Raw genomic sequence first — 21,446 nt, 5'->3', positions numbered from 1 at the left:
TGGATCAACTGGATTTGGTTTAGGCCCATTATAAATAATTCATTAGAGCGTTGAAACGTATTGTGTAACTGTGGTTCATCACTATTATAGTATGAGAATCGAGTGGTGTATATCTATCATATGGAGTCACCGAAACAGACAACAACTCTTAAAAAAAAAAACAAATTCATGCTAAATAACTTATCGACGGACGTTCACGGTGAGGTCACACAAACTCATGAGAAACCTGTTCTTCTTTTCTTTCAAACGAAAGAAGGGTCTTTAAACCTTCTGAAAACAGCTTCAATATCCGCCATTACTTCTTGTGAAAACGGCCGCTCTGTCATCAGAAAAGCATCAATGTCTTCTTTAAGTTGCTCTACTGATGTGGCCCCAATGATCGTGCTCGTCACAAAGGGCCGGTCACGTACAAACCCGAGTGCTAACTCAACTGGAGTTAAACCGTGCTTCTTCCCCACCTCAATGTATTGTATGGTTGCTTCCTGACATCGGAACAAATATACTATTGACCTCAGAAACTTTCACCGCGTGGCTTTACAGTTATATTCAAAGCTTATCACGTTTCTTAATTGTTATACATAAGAGGATGTAATGCATAATTGGATCAAGAACAAACCTTGGCTAGGGATCCCTTGTAACGTTCCATATATCCTGGGAAAAGATTCAGCCTTGCATTTTTTGTAGTTTCTGGGTCTGGAACCAAGTATTTCCCAGACAACGAGCCGCCTCCAAGAGGGGAGTAAGCAAGCAACCCAACATTGCAATTTTTTGGGTGGCATACTTCTACCAGATCAACTGTGATTTTAGCCCAAAACAAGAGTTTAGAACTTGCTCCTACACTTTTGCTCTCTAGGTTTTATAGAGAGATAATTTACCTTCAAATCGGCATCTAACTAGCAAGCTGTAACCATTCTGGATGCTCACAATCTTTGGCAGTCCTTCAAGTTTTGCTGCATTAACAAACTCCATCACTCCATATGAAGTTTCATTCGAGACACCGATGTAGCGAACCTGTTACAGAATTCGAGGTTCACTTCAAAATACTGTGTTTGCGGTTTATACAGTAAAGAGTTTTTATAACATCTGATTTTTGACAAGTAGCACTACCTTTCCTTCATCTATGAGATCCTGAAAGGCTCTTAATTGTTCAGCGAATGGGACACTAGGTCTCCATTTGGACGTGTCATAGTAAAAATCACCGAAGAGTGGTACATATCGATCTGGCCTGGACTGAAAATCATTCAGTATCATGATTTTGAGACATTGATGATGAATATAGAGATAATATGCCTATGGAATGACGAACAACTTGCTTAAACAATATAGCATATGAGTTAGGCTTAGACCACAAAATAAGGCGATATTACCAGTGTATTTGGAGCAAATCAACGTAATCAGTTCCAAGGCGCTTAAGACTTTTCTCAACACTTTCTTTGATATTAGCAGCGTTTACACGCAGAACCTCACCACTGTCCCTCAAGTAAGTTGATCTTTCTGAGTACCCACTTACTTTAGTTGCCAAAACAACCTGTACACAGAAAAAAAAAAAAAAAGAATCAATGACAATTCTACAACTAAAGGAGGCTTTGCTGATTCAGAATATACTTGACCATCAAATTGACAAAGACAGTGATGACTTCAAGCACGAAGGATAAACTTTGCTAACAATTATAACAGATAAAGAACTTTTAAGAGTCAAAGTCAGTATAAACTGGTGCCATATCAATCAATGGAATCCAAGAACCGCAGCACTATGACATGCATCTAAAGAATGACCAATAGTGATACCTTGTCACGTTGCTGAGACTTCAACCAGCTGCTGATATAACGATCAGTATTTCCTTGAGTCTCCTTCTTCATCGGTACAGGATACTGAAAAATATGTAAATAATTGAATTAGAAATCACCACAACAGATCTACCACACAACTAAGCAGGTGCCAGAACGCTAAACACAAGTGTAAAAACAGCTAACTAGTGCTGTTTAGAACAAATACATATCTCAGTCTGTAAATTCTTACAACAAGAATCATGAAAAGGATTAACTACACTATAAACCAGAGCTCACCCACCATGGAGTCATGGTTTAAATGACCTTTTCGATAAACCAAAAACTTCCCAATATCTCAATACAAGTGTTATATAAGGCAGGGCAGAGAAGATAGGTCTTTAGCTCATATATGCAGAGGCAATAATCAAGACACATACATAAAGTAAAAAAAAGATTCAATTTCACCAAACTTGAAGAGAATTATGAACAAATAAAGATTAAAAAAAACTCACAGCTTCAGCAGTGTCAATACAGTTGATGCCCTGTTCAATTGCATAACTCAACATCTCATGAGATTCTTTCTCAGTGTTTTGCTCCCCAAATGTCATCTGAAATTCGAAATTTCACCAAAACTTCCATGTATAAAAAACAGACCCACTCAGCGACAAATTGAACAATGAACTACAATTTCAGGAGAACAAAGAGATGCATCCTTACAGTGCCAAAAGTAATTTCGCTGATGTTAAGATCGGAGTCTCCTAATTTCCGGTACTCCATTGCATTCTTCGTCGACGCTTTCACCACAACCAAAGTTCTCCTCCGAGCACTCGGTGATGGAGTTACACGTCGACGCGAGAAGGGTACGCGAGCGAAGCCTCGAATGTTGTCAGCATTGCCGCTGACCGTCGGAGTAACTATTGAGAAGGTGGCGTAAGATGACGCCATACCGGAGATTGTGGTGGACGTGGTTCTCGCCTTATCCCCACCATATCTACTGTTTTAATTGATTCACGGTTTTGAAAACTCTGGGCTAAATTATTTTGGGCCCTAATCTTAAAAGGCCCATCAAAATCATAAGATTTATTGAATATCTTTTATCCATCGATATCTTCGATACAAGAGTGAGCTTCACGGACACAATATATCTTCACTGACTCTACGCTCTCTCGAAAGTCCAAAATCCTCAACTCCGATCCTTTCCGGCGATAATCTCCGATCTAGATCCGATGGCCAAGGAACCAGTTCGTGTTCTCGTCACTGGAGCTGCAGGTATAGCTTTATGTGTTTTGCGATCCTGTAGCTTCTATCTCTTATTTTGGATCTCCTGCTAGTAAATTCGCAAAGCTCTTGCTTAGTCTAGTCGAATCTCTGCTTAGCCTTTGGTTATACCGTTGACCGATGATATATAGGTTGACTCTTGTTTCGTTGGATCTGGTCGTTTTTATTTACTGGATCTTGACTTTGCTAGACTTGAAATATGACGAAAGCACTAGGATTCTTATAGTCTCTCCGTGTGAATGAATCATCTTGCTTCATGCAAGAACCATCTAGTGTTCCTCCTTAATTTCCTACTGGTTTGATTGACTTGCTCTCATATCTGATTTTGGGATGGATTATTTGATTGACTAAACTCTTATTTGGAATCCGTTGTTTTTATGTACCTTTATGCAGGACAAATCGGATATGCTCTTGTCCCTATGATTGCAAGGGGAATCATGCTTGGTGCTGACCAGCCTGTTATCCTCCATATGTTGGATATTCCTCCAGCTGCTGAAGCACTTAATGGTGTGAAGATGGAATTGATCGATGCTGCTTTCCCTCTTCTTAAAGGTAATTAGAGTTTTTAATTTTTTTTTTTCAATCTGTGCGACCGCTCAAGTGGGTAAGATGATGAACACGTTTATTATCAGGTGTTGTTGCCACAACTGATGCCGTTGAGGGATGTACTGGAGTCAATGTTGCTGTTATGGTTGGTGGTTTCCCGAGGAAAGAAGGAATGGAGAGGAAAGATGTGATGTCCAAGAATGTCTCTATTTACAAGTCTCAGGCTGCTGCGTTGGAGAAGCATGCCGCTCCAAACTGCAAGGTGATAGGATGCATCGTATTATCATTTGGGTTCTGTTTTGTGACTCTCTCTCTCTTGCTCAGACCTTCTCTCTCATTTTGTCATTTTCAGGTTCTTGTTGTTGCTAACCCCGCAAACACCAACGCATTGATCCTGAAGGAATTCGCACCATCCATCCCTGAAAAGAACATCACTTGTTTGACAAGGCTTGACCACAACAGGGCATTGGGTCAGGTTTCTGAGAGGTTGAGTGTGCCAGTGTCTGATGTTAAGAACGTGATCATCTGGGGGAACCACTCATCCACACAGTACCCAGATGTCAACCATGCTAAAGTGCAGACCTCATCTGGAGAAAAGCCTGTCCGTGAGCTCGTCAAGGACGATGAATGGTATGCATTTCATACCGACCCTTTCGTTTATCTCGAAGCAAACTCTAATTTCAACTAAATATTTGCTCATTGTGTAGGTTGAACGGAGAATTCATCACTACAGTTCAACAACGTGGAGCTGCGATCATCAAGGCTAGGAAGTTGTCTAGTGCACTTTCTGCTGCCAGCTCTGCTTGTGACCACATCCGTGACTGGGTCCTTGGAACTCCAGAGGTTCATAATTAAACTCTTCCCTGTTTTTTTGCAGTGCATTTTATAATTATTATTCTAACTGGAGAGTTCTTTCTTTGATTCCATTGGTCAGGGTACCTTTGTTTCCATGGGAGTATACTCTGATGGCTCTTACAATGTTCCATCAGGACTTATCTATTCCTTCCCTGTAACCTGTCGCAATGGAGAGTGGAGCATTGTCCAAGGTAAAAACAAGTTTTTTACAACTCACATACCAAACTCTGAAACCCAAGTTTGTGCATACTAATGTGTATTTTGTTTGGTTAGGGCTTCCAATTGATGAAGTATCAAGGAAGAAGATGGATTTGACCGCAGAGGAGCTCAAGGAAGAGAAGGACTTGGCGTACTCATGCCTCTCTTAAAGCAATACTCTTCTTCTGGGAGCCATTTAAGATTTGATATCGTTAAAAAGCTTGTCTGAATAAAAAAAAAATGTCTTTGAAAAGATCGCCAAACACTGTTTTAGAACCTCTTTGTGGGTTTCTCTTTGATGAGCATTGTCCCTGGTCTGTTTCTAAACCAGGATATCGTTTATTCTGTGTCTGATTTGGTTTACCCATAAAAAAAGGAAAATAGGCAATTCCGTGGTTTATCGTATAACTAGTCTTGCAGAACACCCAATGACTACTGGAATTAAATCTTGTAATTTGGACTTAAAAATACAACAGACTTGAATCTTTTTAAAGTCTGAGTTAGACTGTTTCTATTTTTCGACTATCCTTGAAACAATAGGCAACTGTATACGAGGATTCGAGTTTAGTGAAGGCTCGAATACGAATATTCAAAGTTTACCTTCGCTTTTCCTTTTGTAAAGTAAAAAGAGGAGTGGATTTTTGCTTAGAAACGAGAATCAAGTTCTTTACCTTGAAGAGTTTATATACACACAACATACATGAGCCACCTTATAAAGACTTTATATTTTAGTGGATTCTACAAAAGTGGGCATGGGAGCAGAATCGAGTTCATGAACCACCGTCATTGGCCCCAAACCTTACATAAGATAAGAGTATCTTCACAGCACTTTAGGCCCACTATAACATCCAGACAAAATTTGATCTCTTATAAAGAAAAAAATATCTCATTACAAAAAGGTTTGGTAAGAAGATGATCCCAATAAAATCGTAGATGAGCAAATGAGAGATGAGATGTCGGTAAAAATAAACACTATTATAAGAACATACGCCACTAGTTGTGGATAAAGTTCTCTACTTTTGTCTCGTTGTGATTATTATTATATTGCACAATTATTACATTCATACTCTCATGGGTATGTTTTCGTCTTTCCTTAGATCTCAAATCTTTAACTTGGCATACCCGAAATAGCAAGGAAGAAGCGCCTGAGTCATTAAAATAAACCTTTGACAGTCTTTGATTCGGGATCTTTTTCGCCGAAAGATGATATCTCTACTCTGATTTGGAGTTCTGGTAAAAAAAGTTTCCAGCTTTTGATTTCTTCTTTATTGAGTATTCATATAGTAGATCTTCATCCTTTGATTTTATCTTTTATCTCAATTAAAATTCTCTTGCTTGCTCTGTTTTAAGGATTTTAGGGCTAAATCGAATCCCTTCGTGTATGTGTTGTGCAGATTGTTTTTGGATTTAGGATTTAAAGATGATAGATTCCTGATTGATCACTCTCTCTTGTTATTGATACAGTAACTATATACATCCCCTGGAAAAGCTTGAGGTCTGAAAGACTTGGATAAAAAAAAAGTGAATTTTTTGGTCTTGATTCATCTCTGATCATCACAGTAACTATGACGACGGACAAAAAGACTATAGTTTGGTTTAGAAGAGACCTAAGGATTGAGGATAATCCTGCATTAGCAGCAGCTGCTCACGAAGGATCTGTTTTTCCAGTCTTCATTTGGTGTCCTGAAGAAGAAGGACAGTTTTATCCTGGAAGAGCTTCGAGATGGTGGATGAAACAATCACTTGCTCACTTATCTCAGTCCTTGAAGGCTCTTGGCTCTGAGCTCACTTTAATCAAAACCCATAACACTGTTTCAGCGATCTTGGATTGTATCCGCGTTACCGGTGCCACAAAAGTTGTCTTTAACCATCTCTACGGTACTATCTCTCAAAGTGACATAAATTCCTTTGAAGTTAGTGTAGTAGAAAACTAATGTAACTGAGGTTGATGAAGTCGCGTCTTCTTTGTTGTAGATCCTGTATCGTTAGTTAGGGACCATACCGTAAAGGAGAAGCTGGTGGAACGTGGGATCTCTGTGCAAAGCTACAATGGAGATCTATTGTATGAGCCGTGGGAGATATACTGCGATAAGGGCAAGCCTTTTACGAGTTTCAGTTCTTACTGGAAGAAATGCTTAGATATGTCGATTGAATCCGTTATGCTTCCTCCTCCTTGGCGGTTGATACCAATAACTGCAGGTAAGACTATCAAAGAGTATTATGTAAAAGCCAAAACGTTTTCTTTAGGACATAAGCCGTAGTAAAATTTTATGTCTTTTCTTTGTTAGCGGCTGAAGCGGTTTGGGCATGTTCGATTGACGAGCTAGGCTTAGAGAATGAGGCTGAAAAGCCAAGCAATGCGTTGTTAACTAGAGCTTGGTCTCCAGGATGGAGCAATGCTGATAAGATACTAAATGAGTTCATCGAGAAGCAGTTGGTAAATTACGCAAAGAACAGCAAGAAAGTTGTTGGGAATTCAACTTCACTTCTTTCTCCATACCTCCATTTTGGGGAAATAAGCGTCAGACACGTTTTCCAGTGTGCCCGGATGAAACAAATTATATGGGCAAGAGATAAGAACAGTGAAGGAGAAGAAAGTGCAGATCTTTTTCTGAGAGGGATCGGTCTAAGAGAGTACTCTCGATATATATGTTTCAACTTCCCGTTTACTCACGAGAAATCATTGTTGAGTCATCTTCGGTTTTTCCCTTGGGATGCTGATGTTGATAAGTTCAAGGCCTGGAGACAAGGCAGGACTGGTTATCCGTTGGTGGATGCAGGAATGAGAGAGCTTTGGGCTACCGGATGGATGCATAACAGAATAAGAGTGATTGTTTCGAGCTTTGCTGTGAAGTTTCTTCTCCTTCCATGGAAATGGGGAATGAAGTATTTCTGGGATACACTTTTGGATGCTGATTTGGAATGTGACATCCTTGGCTGGCAGTATATCTCTGGGAGCATACCCGATGGCCACGAGCTTGATCGTTTGGACAATCCTGCGGTAAGCTATGAAATTTGTCTTATAGTTTAGAGTTTAAGCTAAATGACAGCTTTCGGTTATATTGGTTTTTCGGCTTATTTGGTTTTGGTTATTTAAGTTCTGAAATCTATGAAAATCTCTGTTTTGATTTCAGTTACAAGGCGCGAAATATGACCCGGAAGGTGAGTACATAAGGCAATGGCTTCCCGAGCTTGCAAGATTGCCGACTGAGTGGATCCATCATCCCTGGGACGCTCCTTTAACCGTACTCAAAGCTTCCGGTGTGGAACTCGGAACAAACTATGCAAAACCCATTGTAGACATCGACACAGCTCGTGAGCTACTCGCTAAAGCCATATCAAGAACCCGTGAAGCACAGATCATGATCGGAGCAGCACCTGATGAGATTGTAGCAGATAGCTTTGAGGCCTTAGAGGCTAATACCGTAAAAGAGCCTGGTCTTTGCCCTTCTGTGTCTTCTAATGACCAACAAGTACCTTCGGCTGTTCATTACAACGGGTCAAAGAGAGCGAAACATGATGAAGAAGAAGAGAGAGACATGAAGAGATCTAAAGGATTTGATGAGAGGGAATTGTTTTCGACTGCCGAGTCTTCTTCTTCTTCGAGTGTGTTCTTCACTTCACATTCTTGCTCGTTGGCATCGGGAGGGAAGAATCTGGAAGGTATACAAGACTCTTCTGATCAGATTACTACAAGTTTGGGAAAAAATAGTTTCAAGTAATGAAAAATAAGCTTTATGTGTTGTTATAAAGCCTAACATGTAGATGTGTGAATGTGTCTTTTTAACTCTGTTTTCCTTTTGATGCTACTCGAAAGGAAATGATTGCATAAACATATAATACTGATAATTGCGGTTTATGTCAATTGGCTATGAATAAACATATACATCTAGCTTTGTTTAATTAGTCTTTGTTGCTGTCTATGATGCAGGAGAGGTATGTAACAGTTACACTCTTAGTTAACATAATTGTTCTTTGGCATACAGTGTATATAGTGGAAAGTATGCTCGTAGGCTGTACTAGTTCTACTAGATTTTGCACCTTCTAGTACATCAGGTTGCGAATGCTATAAAATAGACATGCACCGAGGCAAAACTGGATGAGCTTCAAGCTTTCTGAATGGTGAATATGGAAGATCCTCATAACGATTAGTGCTTGCTTGATTATCTCTTTGTTGGAATCCGCTAGAGAGTTTATCTAATCAAAACAATCGAATTAGCTACAAGGTTCTTGATGTGGAAACTGGTGGAAGCGGCTGTATAATCATGCAGCTCCTATTTCTAGAGGACGATCCGGTTAACTTGATCCGAACCGTCGCTGTTCAGTTTTCTCAACAAGGTTGCATCTATGAGGCTTTTTTGTTTCTGTCTGATGTCCTTGCATCATCGACAAGTATGTATGTAAAAAAGGATCCAGATGGGGTATAGTTGTCAATTTTTATAATTTCCAAAAACAACAAAATTAATTAATTTAGATATAATTAAGCTAACTAAAGAAAAGTAAAAAAAAACTTTCAAATGTCACTAAAAAGGTCAATTACTACATGCATGGCCGGAATCAGGGATTTGACAACCGCGTCTGTTTCATCTAAAGAGGAGTCGACGGGGCCGGGATGAGGGTTGACGTAGCCGGAATCTTCGTGGAAAAGAGAAGCAAGGTGGCTGTTATCTTCCAAGAAAGGGTCGAAGTTATCGTGAGAAGTAGTAGAGCCAACGTCTTCGAAATCCTTCAAGAAAGACTCATGTTTATAGCTTACTAGAGAATCCTTATTCACCAAATTTTGATGAGAGATCAGTAGAGGTGATTGATGTGTTGTGACATCTGATTTTGATAGGGTTTTCTTAACTATGAGCTTTGGGTTGGACATATTTTTTGATTCCATCACACTACACAAGTCACATATATAGGTGCTACGAAGAGATGGTGAGCAAAAAAAGAGATGATTATATATGAATTCAAGATAAAGATTGATTTATATAGGGTTCAAATCTTTCCTTTTTATTATTATAGGATTTATATCTTTCCTTTTCAGATATTAAAAGAAAATGTTAAAACGAATTAACTTAACTATTCTATAGAAAGCCTGTTTCAAAAAAAAAAAAAATAATAATAACTTAACTATTTTATATTATCCAACTGGATAATATACATTTATTAACCTTTTCTTTACCTTTAGTGTTTTACAACATATACCATTTCGAATTTTTTTGGCAACAATTTAAAAACAAAATAACTGAAGAAAAATTTCAATCAAAATAAAGAGAAACCCTGATATATAGATCACTTATTCATTTTCTCACGATCATGATTTATACATCTTCGGCAATTTAGTGATTGGTTTGGGTATTTTATTAATTTATTGTTCGATGTCAAAACAACAACAATCACACAAACCTCCGGCATGGGATTATATTGAACATTATTGGGCACATGTGCTGCTTTAATTTGATTTTTAGCCTATCGAGAACCTGAACCCTATATTGCTATATTAATTGAACACACATTTTCTTTCTTTTTTTGGTTTTAATGTGAAGATAAATTAATTGAACTTGTATTTTAATTGTGGTTTCCGTCGTCGTTGGTAATCTGCATAACTTTGCTATAATCATGCAACTCCTATTTATCAAGAGATGAGCCGGTTAACTTGATCCCAACTGCTGCTGCTGTTCAGTTTTCTCAACACGTACGGTGGTTAGATCAACAGAAGCAAGAGCAAAAATAGGGTTTTGAGGCACTTTTGGTTCTGTATCATCGACCAAGTATGTAAAAGGATCCAGGATAAATAGTTATTAGTTAGTCAATTTATTGACACTAATCCTTTGGAATACGATTTGTTGTTTTTTGAATAAAGAAAAGAGAGAAACTCTTGATCTGAATTATATTGACGCGAAAATATTGGAAATAATTTTATTTTGCCAAAAGCAACAATCAATTTACAGTAGATTGAATGAAGCTAAGATAACAAAGGTAAAACCGATGAAAAACTGCTTGCATAACACGGCAAAAGAGGTAAAAGAAATCTATGCATGGCTTGCCCTGAATCAGGGGTCGAAATATTTGACAACCTCGTCTGTTTCATCCAGAGAGTAGTTGAGGCGGCCGGGATGAGGGTCGACGTAGCCGGAATTGTCGTGGAAAAGAGAATCGAGGTGGCTGTTATCCTCCAAGTAAGGGTCGAAGTTATCGTGAGAAGTAGAGCCAACGTCTTCGAAATCCTTCAAGAAAGACTCGTGTTTCTTCTCTTCTGTCCCAACGTCTTCGAGATCCTTCAAGAAAGACTCATGTTTCTTCTCTTCTGTCCCAACGTTTTCGAAATCCTTCAAGAAAGACTCATGTTTCTTCTCTTCTGTCCCAACGTTTTCGAGATCCTCCAAGAAAGACTCGTGTTTCTTCTCTTCTGTCCCAACGTTTTCGAGATCCTCCAAGAAATACTCGTGTTTCTCCTTCTCTTCTGTCCCAACGGCTTCAAGATCCTTCAAGAAAGAGTCGTGTTTCTTCTCTTCTGTCCCAACGTCGAGATCCTCCAAGAAAGATTCGTGTTTCTTCTTCTCTTCTGTCCCAACGGCTTCGAGACCCTCCAAGAAAGACTCGTGTTTCTTCTCTTCTGGCGGAAGAGCAAGATAGAGTAAACCTTGATCTCCGGAACGGAAAGACCAGACAGGAAGGACTTGCTTCTCCTTTAACGTATTATTGGCAACCACGTTGTTCCAACCTTTGGTGATGTGAAGTATCCCGGTCCACTTCTTCAAGGTAACTATACGAGGCTGGTTCTTAGTATCAAGCAAAACTACGCTCAGACCTTTTTCATCGCAAGTTTTTTGTTCCTGATCGGTCAAAAAATCCCTCGTCACCATTTGTTTAGCAGGGAACAGCAGACGTTGTTGATGCGATGAAATATCTGATGCTGTTAGGGTTTTGTTAACTATCAGCTTGGGTTGCGAACCATTATTTGATTCCATCAAATTCTGAAGCCACATAGGTGGTTCCGCCATGTTTTCGTTTTGGAAGAAACCGAAAACAAAGAAGAGAAAGAGAGCTAGTGTTAGTGAAGAAAGAGATGATGTGAAGAAAGAGACGATATGACGAAAGAGATGATGTGAAGAAAGAAATGATTGTTAATTAATATATATATAGCCATAGGGTTGACATGTTTTCCTTTTTGTTATACGATTTAGTTTTCTCTTTGGGTAGGAAATGAAAACGATAAAACGAATTATCTTATCCATTTGGATAAAATACATTTTTAACCTTTCCTTTTCCTATATGATTTACAAATTACAACAACAACATCTCAAATTATTTTGGAAACAAAACAATGGAAGAATAACGTTTAATCAAAATAAAAAGACTAAAACCCCAAAATAAATAATTATTTCTTCATTTTCACTCACGAGTCACGAGCATTCTCTTCTCTCTCCAAACCCTAGCCGCTGCATTTCTACGCCTCGCTGTCTAGCCGTCTGCGTTGTTCTCCGTTTGGTTTAATTATAAAACCCTGACTCTGCTCCCGACTTCTCATTCTTCTCCAACTGGCCACATGCATTTTTCCTTGGGTCTGTTCATCTTCTTCACCATGGTGTTTCGTAGCCGCATAGCAGAAGTCGCGGACCTGGTTAACCCATTCAGAAGAGGAACCCCCCTGAGGCCTGGTACGATTCCCATTATCTTTGACCATATTCCTATACGTTTGATGTTTTTTACTTTGAATTCATTAATAGCCTGTAGTGCATGTGTCCATCAATTTCTGATCATAAGTATGCAAATTAACAAAAGTACAGGATATTATTTACTTGGAACTCACTCACGATATATATAGAGAGAGTGTTGTACTGCCCTAATTTTTTATTTATTTTTATTAATAAAGTTGTGATGAATATCAAATGTTTCATGTCGTTTTTATGCACGTGGCCTTACTAAATTACAGTATACTAATTATATGTTAAAAATATGTCACTAATTATAACAAATCCGGTAAACGATACAATAATAATCATCTTAGGCAGTTTAATTTACAGAAAAAAAAGTTCATGGAATTAAATCTTCCGAGATTTTTAAAAAAAATCTACGAATACTGTATATATTAAAAAGGTTAAAGGATAATACTGATAACTGATTTCCTGCGAGTATAATAATATATATATATTTTTAATATAATGGACAAGGATAATACGAACTCCGACATGAGCTATATATATTGAAGATTGGGCTACATGTGCATTATACCTATCGGAACATGAACCCTATATTAATTTTTTTTTTCAACGTCGTATCGCTGAGTGAGTGGAAGCTAGCTAGGGTTTAACGAGATGATGAAAACGTGGAGGAGAAGTGAATACTCAGACCTAATTCCAATTGATCTGATTTTTGAAATACTCTCAAGTTTGCCGGCGAAATCTGTAGCGAGATTTCGTAGCGTATCAAAGCTGTGGGGTTCTATAATTAGCCGCATAGATTTCACTGAGTTGTTCCTGACCAAATCTTCTGGTCGGCCTCAGCTTTTGTTCACATGCGTGAAAAGCAATGAATTGTTCTTCTTCTCAACCCCACAAACTTGTGAGAACTGGTTTCCTGTTGTAGCCGCCGAATATCATATGAAGCTCCGCTGTGATCCATTCCGCAACATACTTAATCCTATAAGTGGCTTGGTCTGTTTTCATGACAAACGGGGAGATAAAAGTGGATTGTTGGAGACGGTGATATGCAACCCTAGCACCGGACAATCCTTTACTTTACCTAAAATGAAGACGAGAGGGAGGGTGGCGCTCATGAGTAGCTTTTTAGGGTATGATCCGGTCGAGAAACACTTCAAGGTGTTGGCAATGACTTTTCCATCTGGAGATGATGGGATCTCCGAGGAGCATCAAGTTCTCACATTAGGAGGAACTGGATCTTGGGGAATGATCCAGTGTTGCATACCCCATTGTCCTGGATTTAAGGTGATATGCATCAATGGTGTTTTGTACTATCTAGCTAAGGTCAACATGTCTTCATCGATTTCTATGATAGTTTGCTTTGATGTTAGGTCTGAGAAGTTCAGCTTTGTTAAAGTCACAGAAGATTTCTCTGCCGTAGTGCATCATACATCGACTCTGATAAACTACAATGGTAAATTTGGTTCAATTACGACGTCAGATTATTGTTGTGTTGATGGAACAACCGGTGCTTTTATATTTTGCGTTCTAGAAGACCCTCTAAAACATGAGTGGTCGAAGCATATTTACATTTTGTCTCCTCTGTGGTGGCATGTTTTTCGAGGGAACACCGTACACATTGTTGGACTGACTCGTACAAATGAAGTTGTCTTGTCAAAAAAAATTCCAAACGAACCTTTCTATGTTTTCTACTACAATCTCGAGAAGAAAACTATAAGAAGAGTTCAAATCCAAGGAATGGGAGCGTTAAAGGGTAATAACGTTTACACCTTTATAGACCATGTTGAGGACTTGAGGGTCAAGCATCTTACGACTTTTATGTAACTTGAGATTTTGTAACATAGCTTCAATAATTTTTTTTCTTTTACTTTAGCACCATAACTTAAAAAATGATTTCTTAATAGAGCACTTTATCTTTCAACTGGTTGGTTGACTGGATCCATTACATATACAACATCCACATGTGGATGTATCAAGTTTTTGATTTTTTGGTTTTATTCTACTAATATGAAAGTTTTTCTGTTGTCGTCTTAAATTAGTTTCATAATTGTTTGGGAGAGAAGGAAAAATGTTAATGAGCCGAATTAGTTTAGGAATAAGAAAGCCTTTTTAAAGGCCCATTATTGTCGAACCAAAAAAGCCCCATTATCGTTGAACTAAAAAGGCCCATTATCAAATTAAAAGGATGGTGGTCTGTGTCAATTTGTCTCCGTTATATTTATCACATCCGCCGGTAAATATCAGCCAGAACGAGAAACCCGGCGACAGATATGGCGTCGTCAAAGGGAGGAAACAGCAGCGGCCACATCAATACACTTCACCAACGTCTTTATCACGCTCTCAATCTCGGCTTCAGGTCCTCTTTTTTTTCTTTCTCTCTACTCTCAATCTCCCTGTTTCTCTGAGGCTGCTTTGATGTTTCCTCTTTTTTTTTTTTTGAATAGATTTCCTGAGAAAATTTGTTTATTGATTGGTAGGGTATGTGATGAGAAGGAGAAGAAGTGGAAGTGTACTGATATCGAGATACAAAGGCATGTCGTGAAGTCGATTTCAGCTTTCCTTGATTGTTTTTCTCGAGCAACAGCTCACAATCGTCTTATCAAGGTCTGTTTTGATCTGTGCTTGTTCAAATTTTGTTGTAATTGTCTTGCTTGATTCCAATTTTGTTTTTTGTTTTTTTGGGTTTTGTGCTGCTTAGGATTCAATATCTGATATAGCCGGGGCCTTGGTGTTTATTCTAGGGTGTAAGAACAGAGCCGTGGTGGGTTTGGCAGTCAATGTAGTTATTAGATTGATTCGTACTGTTCCTTCTTCTATCTTGCAATCCTATTCTTTGGATCTCGTGGAGTCTTTATCACCTCTCTTACGTTGTCAACAACTGGAAGTTTGCCTTGCCTGTGCCGTTGCTTTGAACGCTATTCTTATGAATGTTCGAGAAACGAAGGAGAAAGAAGTGTGGAAGATTTTAGAAGACTCTAAAACCGTGGTTTCCGTCGTTGCTAATCTCCAGAACTTTTCTGAGGGAAGTATGTCAGTGGAATGGTTTCAAGAGATGGCTTCGCTTTTGAATACAATAATGTTGAAGTTGCCTCAGTCAAGGTATTCTGTTTGGCACAACCCTGCTTTGATGAGTATATTGGAGAGTGTTAGTCAGAAGCCTGATATGGATTTGAGAGTTGCAACTTTGAAGCTGTATTCTTCTCTAGGTATATATGCTTGTCAAAATTAGGTATTATGTTCTTTCCTGACCTACCAAGTAAATTTGGCCCTAACTTGTCCCTTGGTGGGTGTTTCTCTGTTTTTCTGTCAGCTCTTTGTGGCCATGGTGCAAATGAGCTTCTTGACAACGGGAAGCCTATGTTAGCTATGATGATTAACTGCATAGAGGAATCAAGCCCTCTAAATGCTCGAATTGAAGGATTAAAGCTAGCACAAAGGCTTGCGGTAATTGCGCCGCACCCTGCTGACCTTTATTTTGATTATCTTTTTGTATTTCTAACCAGTGGCCGTTGCTCAGACAGGTAACCAAGAGTGCTTGAAGATGATAAACATGTGTTCTGAGTCACTAGTAAAGGCGATTGTCCAGACTATGGGTAAGTGGTCCTTGAGCTCAGGAAAGCTTGAACATGACCAGATGTCTTTGCTTGTGGAGGCTTGTAAACTGGCTCTAATCACTCGTTGGGAAGGAAAACATCATTTTTATTTCTGGAAGTATCAGATCTCTGAAGTACTTCTTAGACTTGTTGTGGAGAATTTTCAAAGTCAATCCTTGGATGGTTGTGTGTCTCAGGAAGAAGAAATTTCACTTGCTGAGAAGGTACTGAATGCGAATTTTCTTCCTAGTCTGAGGTCATATGTTTGGGATATAATTGGATTCTTGGCAGCTCACTGTGAGGGAGAGTTTGATTCCATTTTGCATGGAGATGAACTCTGCCTCGACTTTCTTGTCACATGTGCATGGTAAGACACTGGTTGTTTTGTTTTTCATAACCGCTTCTTTTTGGATATAATCTTATCTATTCTGATTATTTATCTTTCGACCTTTTTTCAAGCTTGACCTTTTCAAGCTCGGTTCAGAAAGGCTATCAAATATGTCAAAATGATATTCTCAGCGCCTCCCATAGCGAGTCAGCATCAAGAGCAGTGCTAATGATGATATATTCTCCCTCCAAATACATATCAGCGAGGGCCAGAGTTACCCTGTCATTTGTCCTAGAAGAAGGTGGTGAGCAAAATTTGAATTCCCTTGTGAATTTCTTGAGTTATATTCCATCCTCTGGAAGTTACATACTGCCAAATCTACTACAAACTACCGTCTGTTTGGTGGGCTCTGCATGCTATTCATCGATTCCTCAATATGCAAATTTCATTTTAAGAAACCAGGGTTTGGAGATCCTATTATCTTTCTGCAGCTGGTATCAAAGGAATTGGGAAAATATTGGAGCATCAAGTTTTGCTCCTTCTACCCAAAGCACCTCCGAAAAGAGGATATGTTGCTGGGTATGTGCAGAAGATTGGGACAACAAAGATACTTTTCTTCTATACGCTCTCTTAGCTTTGGCCGAGTTGGTGAATTATTTATTCTCTGGACAGAATCACACTGAAGAAATTTCAATGAATAGGGAAAATTTGATAGATCGGTTATGCACTACACTTAAGGAAATCCGGGATGGAACTTATGGCTCTGGTCCAAGGTGGTATGCTGCACATATCCTAAGCTATTTTGGATACTATGGCTTCCAACATAACTTGGGGAAAAGGCTCATGGGAGCTTATGAAGATGAGGAATGTATTGATATGCGACTTCTTTTTGCTAGTGGGAATAGTGCAAGTGTAAATAAAGTTATTATCGCTGTCAGGTGTCCAATGTTGCTGCCTCCCAAGGAAGGAGCTCACAGTAGCTCAACTATATTAACTGGGAAATCTCAGAGAACCGTTCAAGAAATCCGCATATCTGCCAATGTGGATACTTTGGCACTTGTTAAATTATTGGAATTCGCTTACTCTGGATATGTGGAAGTAGAAATCACGATGCTGAAAAAGCTGAAAACTTTGGCGAGACATTGTAAGGCAAAGGTTCTGCAGCAGATGCTCTGCAGACGAAGACCCAAGTGGGGATCTTCAATACCCGGGATTGATATATCCATTGCCCTCACTCCTAAACTAATCCATTTCTCGTAAGTTTATCAGTCTCATTAAACTTTTCGACTTTAACAAACAGATAAACCCAGGTATAAATGATAGTATTCTTGTAATTTCAGGGATGTGATATTACTACCTAAAGAAACAAACGTGCCTGGCTTCAACTGCCGTTTGTGTTCCTCAACATCTCCCCATGCCCACTCTCACCGGGTTATACTGTCATCAGGCTGTGAATACCTACGTGCCTTGTTCCGGTCCGGGATGCAAGAGAGGTATGTAACATTACTCTTAGTTCACTTAATTTTCTTTGGTGAACTATATGTTGGTGGCTGTATTAGTTCTAGGATTTTCCTAAAGCAAGCCCCTTCTAGTTAGGGGTGGACACTGACCATACATCCAGTAAATTTCAAGTATCTATTACACCGCCAACTTTAATAGAAACCCCATCGGGTAGATCATGTTTATCCAGAAGAAAATCAAAATTAACTGCGAGTCAGATTTACTTTGGTAATGTGTATCCACCTCTAATTATACAAAACCTGAGGAGTTATTTGGTATTTTTGCTGTATGTGTTACTCTAATGTGGGCAGAGAATAAATGTATTGAGTAATAAAAAACTCAACATCTAATAATTGGATCTTAAAAATCTGCAGCCATTTGGATACACTAAAGGTTCCTGTGAGCTGGCTGGGGTTAAAAAAGCTTGTGCGTTGGTTCTACTCTGATGAGTTGCCAAACCCTCCATCTGGTTGCAAGTGGAACAACATGGACAACGAGACAAAACTGGGTGAGCTTCAAGCTTACGTGGAGATATACTCGCTTTCTGAATGGTGGATTATGGAAGATCTTCAAAACGATTGCGCTCATGTGATTCTCTCTTGCTTGGAATCCTCTAGAGAGTTATCTATCAAAACAATCGAATTAGCTGCAAGTTTCTCGATGTGGAAACTGGTGGAAGCGGCTGCTAATCATGCAGCTCCTATATATCATCAGCTTCGTGACTCAGGTGAGCTCGATGAGCTAGATGACGAGCTGGTTAACTTGATTCGGACAGCTGCTGTTCAGTTTTCTCAACAGGGTGGTTAAATCAATAGAAGCAAAAGTTAAACAGGGCTTTGACCTTTTTGAGAGTTTATGAGGCTTTTTGGTCCTGTTTGATATCCTTACATCATCTACCATGTAAAGGATCCGGGATGTATAGTTTGTCAATTTGTCGTCACAATCCCTTTTGAAGATCGTACCTGTTATACAGTGGCATTGGTCTCTTTAGATAGGGAGCAATCTGTTGTGGGATTTTGTCAAAGAATCGTTTCTGTTCTATAGTGATAAAAAACACATGAAATTTTTTGTAAGCTAAACAAGGTAATGTACAAAGTAATTTCTGTAAGCTATACAAGGTTTATCTTTGAACCATTTTCGAACAAGTTTTGAATTAATTAGCGCCTTTTTGGACAATAAAATAATTAGGGTTTTTTTTGGACCTGAATCGGTTATAACGTTAATTTCCACGAAACATGATAATTTTAAGCTTTCACGAAACGGTCATATAATCGGTGACACATAAGGAAGACCTAACTCTGAATTTTGTCTTCTAATAAGTCGATCTGTAACGCTTCTCGTTTTTAGCATGACCTTCTCCACGTTTATGTTACCTCATCTCTTTCTTCTTTTTTCTTCTTGGTGTTTGCTCCGTATATAACCAGCTTTAAGGTGACAAATCTTTGAGAAGAAAGAAGAGATTAAAAAAAAAACAAATGGTGGCCGAAAACTCGATCGACAGCTCCTATGGAGTGACCAAGGTTCCTCCTATCTTTGGCTTTCCTCCAGTTGCCTTAGACGACAAGAAACCTTGTGTTTCTGCATCGGATTTTGCAGTCCCTATCATCGACTTTTCAGGCGTCCACGTAGATGCAGTGTCACGTGAAGGCGTTGTGGAGAAGATCAAAGACGCTGCAGAGAAGTGGGGAATCTTCCAGGTGATCAACCATGGTGTTCCTTCAAGTGTTCTTGATGATATTAAAGATGGAGTTGTCAGATTTCATGACGAAGATCCCGAGGTTAAGAAATCTTACTTCTCCCTTGACTTCGCAAAAACATTCATCTACCACAATAACTTCGAACTGTACAGTTCGTCTTCTGGTAACTGGAGAGACTCTTTCGCTTGTTACATGGCTCCTGATCCTCCAAACCCAGAGGAGATCCCTGTGGCTTGCAGGTAATTACTTTCTTTTTTTCATTGTGAATTAAGTCTTAGGGAATACTTAACTACTTAAGATATATAAAAATAAATTGAACATTATTAATTGGCTCAGAGATGCTATGATGGGATACTCGGTGCACGTGATGAGCGTAGCTGGTATGCTCTTTGAACTTCTCTCGGAAGCTCTTGGTTTGAGCTCAGAGAGCCTTAAGAGTATGGGTTGCATGAAGGGTATGCATATGATATGCCACTATTACCCTCCCTGTCCACAACCTGACCTAACTTTGGGAACAAGCAAGCACTCCGACAACACCTTTATCACCATTCTTCTTCAGGACAACATCGGGGGTCTTCAAGTTCTTCATCAAGACTGTTGGGTCGATGTCTCCCCTCTTCCTGGGGCACTTGTCATCAACATCGGAGATTTCTTGCAGGTTTAAAGTATAAGAGACATTGACGAAGACGTACATTTGAATTACTTTCTTAGCTAAGTTTCTCTTATTTGGTATGTGCAGATGATGACGAACGATAAGTTCAGAAGCGCGGAGCATAGGGTGCTTGCTAACAGAGTTGGACCGAGGGTCTCAGTAGCGTGCTTTTTCAGCTCGTGTATGAATGAAAATTCCACGGTTTACGGACCAATAAAGGAGCTTCTGTCTGAAGAAAATCCCCCAAAATACAGAGAATTCACTGCACCAGAGTACTCCAAGGGATACATTGAGAAAGGTCTTGATGGAACATCGTATCTGTCGCATTACAGGATATGAAACGATAAGTCTAAGACCAATATTCAGTTTGATGCAACTATATATGTGGGGATCTAAGTTCTTATCCAAGTTAAAGCTTCTCTGTTTTTGGGTCTGCAATAACTAAACCATTATACCAAAATGTTGTGTCGAAACATTTGTGCTTTCCTAATTCCTACCAGTCATATTCCTATATTTATAGCATAGTAAATGTTTTATATTGGATCTAGAGATGCAAATTTTTATTTAATCAGGGTTTTAATTATACCATTCCATGTTTATGAAACTGCTTGATATTATATATTGCTTTACCTTTTTAGTTTGTTAAAAAGTCAGTTCCTAGACAATTATTTTACAATAATCGTGAGAACCACTTCGTGCCCAAATATCAATACAACACATCCAAAAAAAAGAGCAGAATCATTTTCTTTTTCCCTAATTGAACTCGTTTAGCTAGAAACACAAAGTGTAATATCAAGCAGTCCTGGAAGCAGCACTTGGCGTCGCGAAAACGCTCTTTTACATTTTCATTGGTATCGTCTTCGACAGCATGAGCTTCTTGGTTGACGCTTACGATCTTTTCTGGTTCTCTCTGATTTCCAAACTCCTTGGTCGTTTTTACTTCCGCAACCAGTTTCTAGTTCCAATCCTTAGATCAGAACTGATCCTGGATTCAACTAAGAACGAAAAAGTAAACAAAATTACTGATTCCATCTATGAGTGCTTTAGAAAAGCCATGGTGCAAATCGAAAGATTTTATAAATGGTGTATTTATATCATACATGGATTAGCCATTTATTTGGTGGGTTTAATCTTCAAGTTAGATATTTGTGTAATTGTTGTATCTATGCCTGTGTTTAAATAGAAGAGTTTTCAATAAGACCAAAAAATACTCCTTTTTTTATTATTTTCTTTGTTACATCGAAAAAACCAACAACGCTTTTTGTTTTGTTTTGTGGTCGTCTCCTCTCCGCTTATCTCTCTTGTTGCCTGATGTGTCTTCTACATACAACTTGTCTTCGCTCACATTATAACAAAATAAGTAAATTACAAGATACA

The 21,446-nt window shown here is 38.9% G+C and overlaps 6 protein-coding genes across 8 annotated transcripts; 5 read left to right on the top strand and 1 right to left on the bottom strand.

Moving 5' to 3' along the window:
* Nucleotides 1-58: 58 nt before the first annotated feature.
* LOC17900411 (protein tas) lies at nucleotides 59-2,739 on the bottom strand. Its single transcript, XM_023789575.1, has 8 exons — nucleotides 2,488-2,739; nucleotides 2,283-2,378; nucleotides 1,789-1,872; nucleotides 1,368-1,528; nucleotides 1,108-1,225; nucleotides 876-1,011; nucleotides 617-795; nucleotides 59-482 (listed from the first exon to the last, which is right to left on the bottom strand). Exons 1-8 carry the CDS (start codon nucleotides 2,713-2,715, stop codon nucleotides 243-245), a joined length of 1,242 nt encoding a protein of 413 aa, XP_023645343.1. The 5' UTR covers nucleotides 2,716-2,739; the 3' UTR covers nucleotides 59-242.
* A 179-nt stretch (nucleotides 2,740-2,918) lies between these two features.
* Nucleotides 2,919-5,055, top strand: LOC111832567 (malate dehydrogenase 1, cytoplasmic). The gene is made up of 7 exons (XM_023789711.1): nucleotides 2,919-3,039; nucleotides 3,442-3,600; nucleotides 3,681-3,856; nucleotides 3,947-4,224; nucleotides 4,302-4,437; nucleotides 4,529-4,640; nucleotides 4,723-5,055. Exons 1-7 carry the CDS (start codon nucleotides 2,997-2,999, stop codon nucleotides 4,815-4,817), a joined length of 999 nt encoding a protein of 332 aa, XP_023645479.1. The 5' UTR covers nucleotides 2,919-2,996; the 3' UTR covers nucleotides 4,818-5,055.
* A 543-nt stretch (nucleotides 5,056-5,598) lies between these two features.
* On the top strand, nucleotides 5,599-8,550 carry LOC17898184 (cryptochrome-2). 2 transcript variants are annotated; one of them, XM_023789373.1, is made up of 5 exons: nucleotides 5,599-5,880; nucleotides 6,112-6,525; nucleotides 6,622-6,846; nucleotides 6,936-7,648; nucleotides 7,782-8,550. In XM_023789373.1, exons 2-5 carry the CDS (start codon nucleotides 6,213-6,215, stop codon nucleotides 8,367-8,369), a joined length of 1,839 nt encoding a protein of 612 aa, XP_023645141.1. In that variant the 5' UTR covers nucleotides 5,599-5,880; nucleotides 6,112-6,212; the 3' UTR covers nucleotides 8,370-8,550. The 2 variants fall into 2 exon arrangements, with proteins under 2 accessions (XP_023645141.1, XP_023645142.1); XM_023789374.1 differs by having other exon boundaries at nucleotides 6,042-6,525.
* A 4,352-nt stretch (nucleotides 8,551-12,902) lies between these two features.
* On the top strand, nucleotides 12,903-14,163 carry LOC111828617 (F-box protein DOR-like). 2 transcript variants are annotated; one of them, XM_023776990.1, is made up of 2 exons: nucleotides 12,903-13,583; nucleotides 13,670-13,744. In XM_023776990.1, exons 1-2 carry the CDS (start codon nucleotides 12,954-12,956, stop codon nucleotides 13,673-13,675), a joined length of 636 nt encoding a protein of 211 aa, XP_023632758.1. In that variant the 5' UTR covers nucleotides 12,903-12,953; the 3' UTR covers nucleotides 13,676-13,744. The 2 variants fall into 2 exon arrangements, with proteins under 2 accessions (XP_023632758.1, XP_023632757.1); XM_023776989.1 differs by having other exon boundaries at nucleotides 12,903-14,163.
* Nucleotides 14,164-14,555: 392 nt separating this feature from the next.
* LOC17897877 (BTB/POZ domain-containing protein At1g04390) lies at nucleotides 14,556-18,865 on the top strand. The gene is made up of 8 exons (XM_023790180.1): nucleotides 14,556-14,655; nucleotides 14,777-14,903; nucleotides 14,998-15,505; nucleotides 15,610-15,743; nucleotides 15,817-16,259; nucleotides 16,352-17,476; nucleotides 17,561-17,713; nucleotides 18,095-18,865. Exons 1-8 carry the CDS (start codon nucleotides 14,570-14,572, stop codon nucleotides 18,525-18,527), a joined length of 3,009 nt encoding a protein of 1,002 aa, XP_023645948.1. The 5' UTR covers nucleotides 14,556-14,569; the 3' UTR covers nucleotides 18,528-18,865.
* Nucleotides 18,866-19,164: 299 nt separating this feature from the next.
* On the top strand, nucleotides 19,165-20,657 carry LOC17899959 (1-aminocyclopropane-1-carboxylate oxidase homolog 7). The gene is made up of 3 exons (XM_006306423.2): nucleotides 19,165-19,656; nucleotides 19,754-20,075; nucleotides 20,157-20,657. Exons 1-3 carry the CDS (start codon nucleotides 19,196-19,198, stop codon nucleotides 20,406-20,408), a joined length of 1,035 nt encoding a protein of 344 aa, XP_006306485.1. The 5' UTR covers nucleotides 19,165-19,195; the 3' UTR covers nucleotides 20,409-20,657.
* The last annotated feature ends 789 nt before the right edge of the window (nucleotides 20,658-21,446 follow it).

The sequence above is a fragment of the Capsella rubella genome, unplaced genomic scaffold (assembly GCF_000375325.1).
Source record: "Capsella rubella cultivar Monte Gargano unplaced genomic scaffold, Caprub1_0 scaffold_1, whole genome shotgun sequence".
NCBI classification, from domain to species: Eukaryota; Viridiplantae; Streptophyta; class Magnoliopsida; order Brassicales; family Brassicaceae; genus Capsella; species Capsella rubella.
The sequence above is the reverse complement of the archived record's forward strand: the minus strand, read 5'-3'. Positions and strand labels throughout refer to the sequence as shown.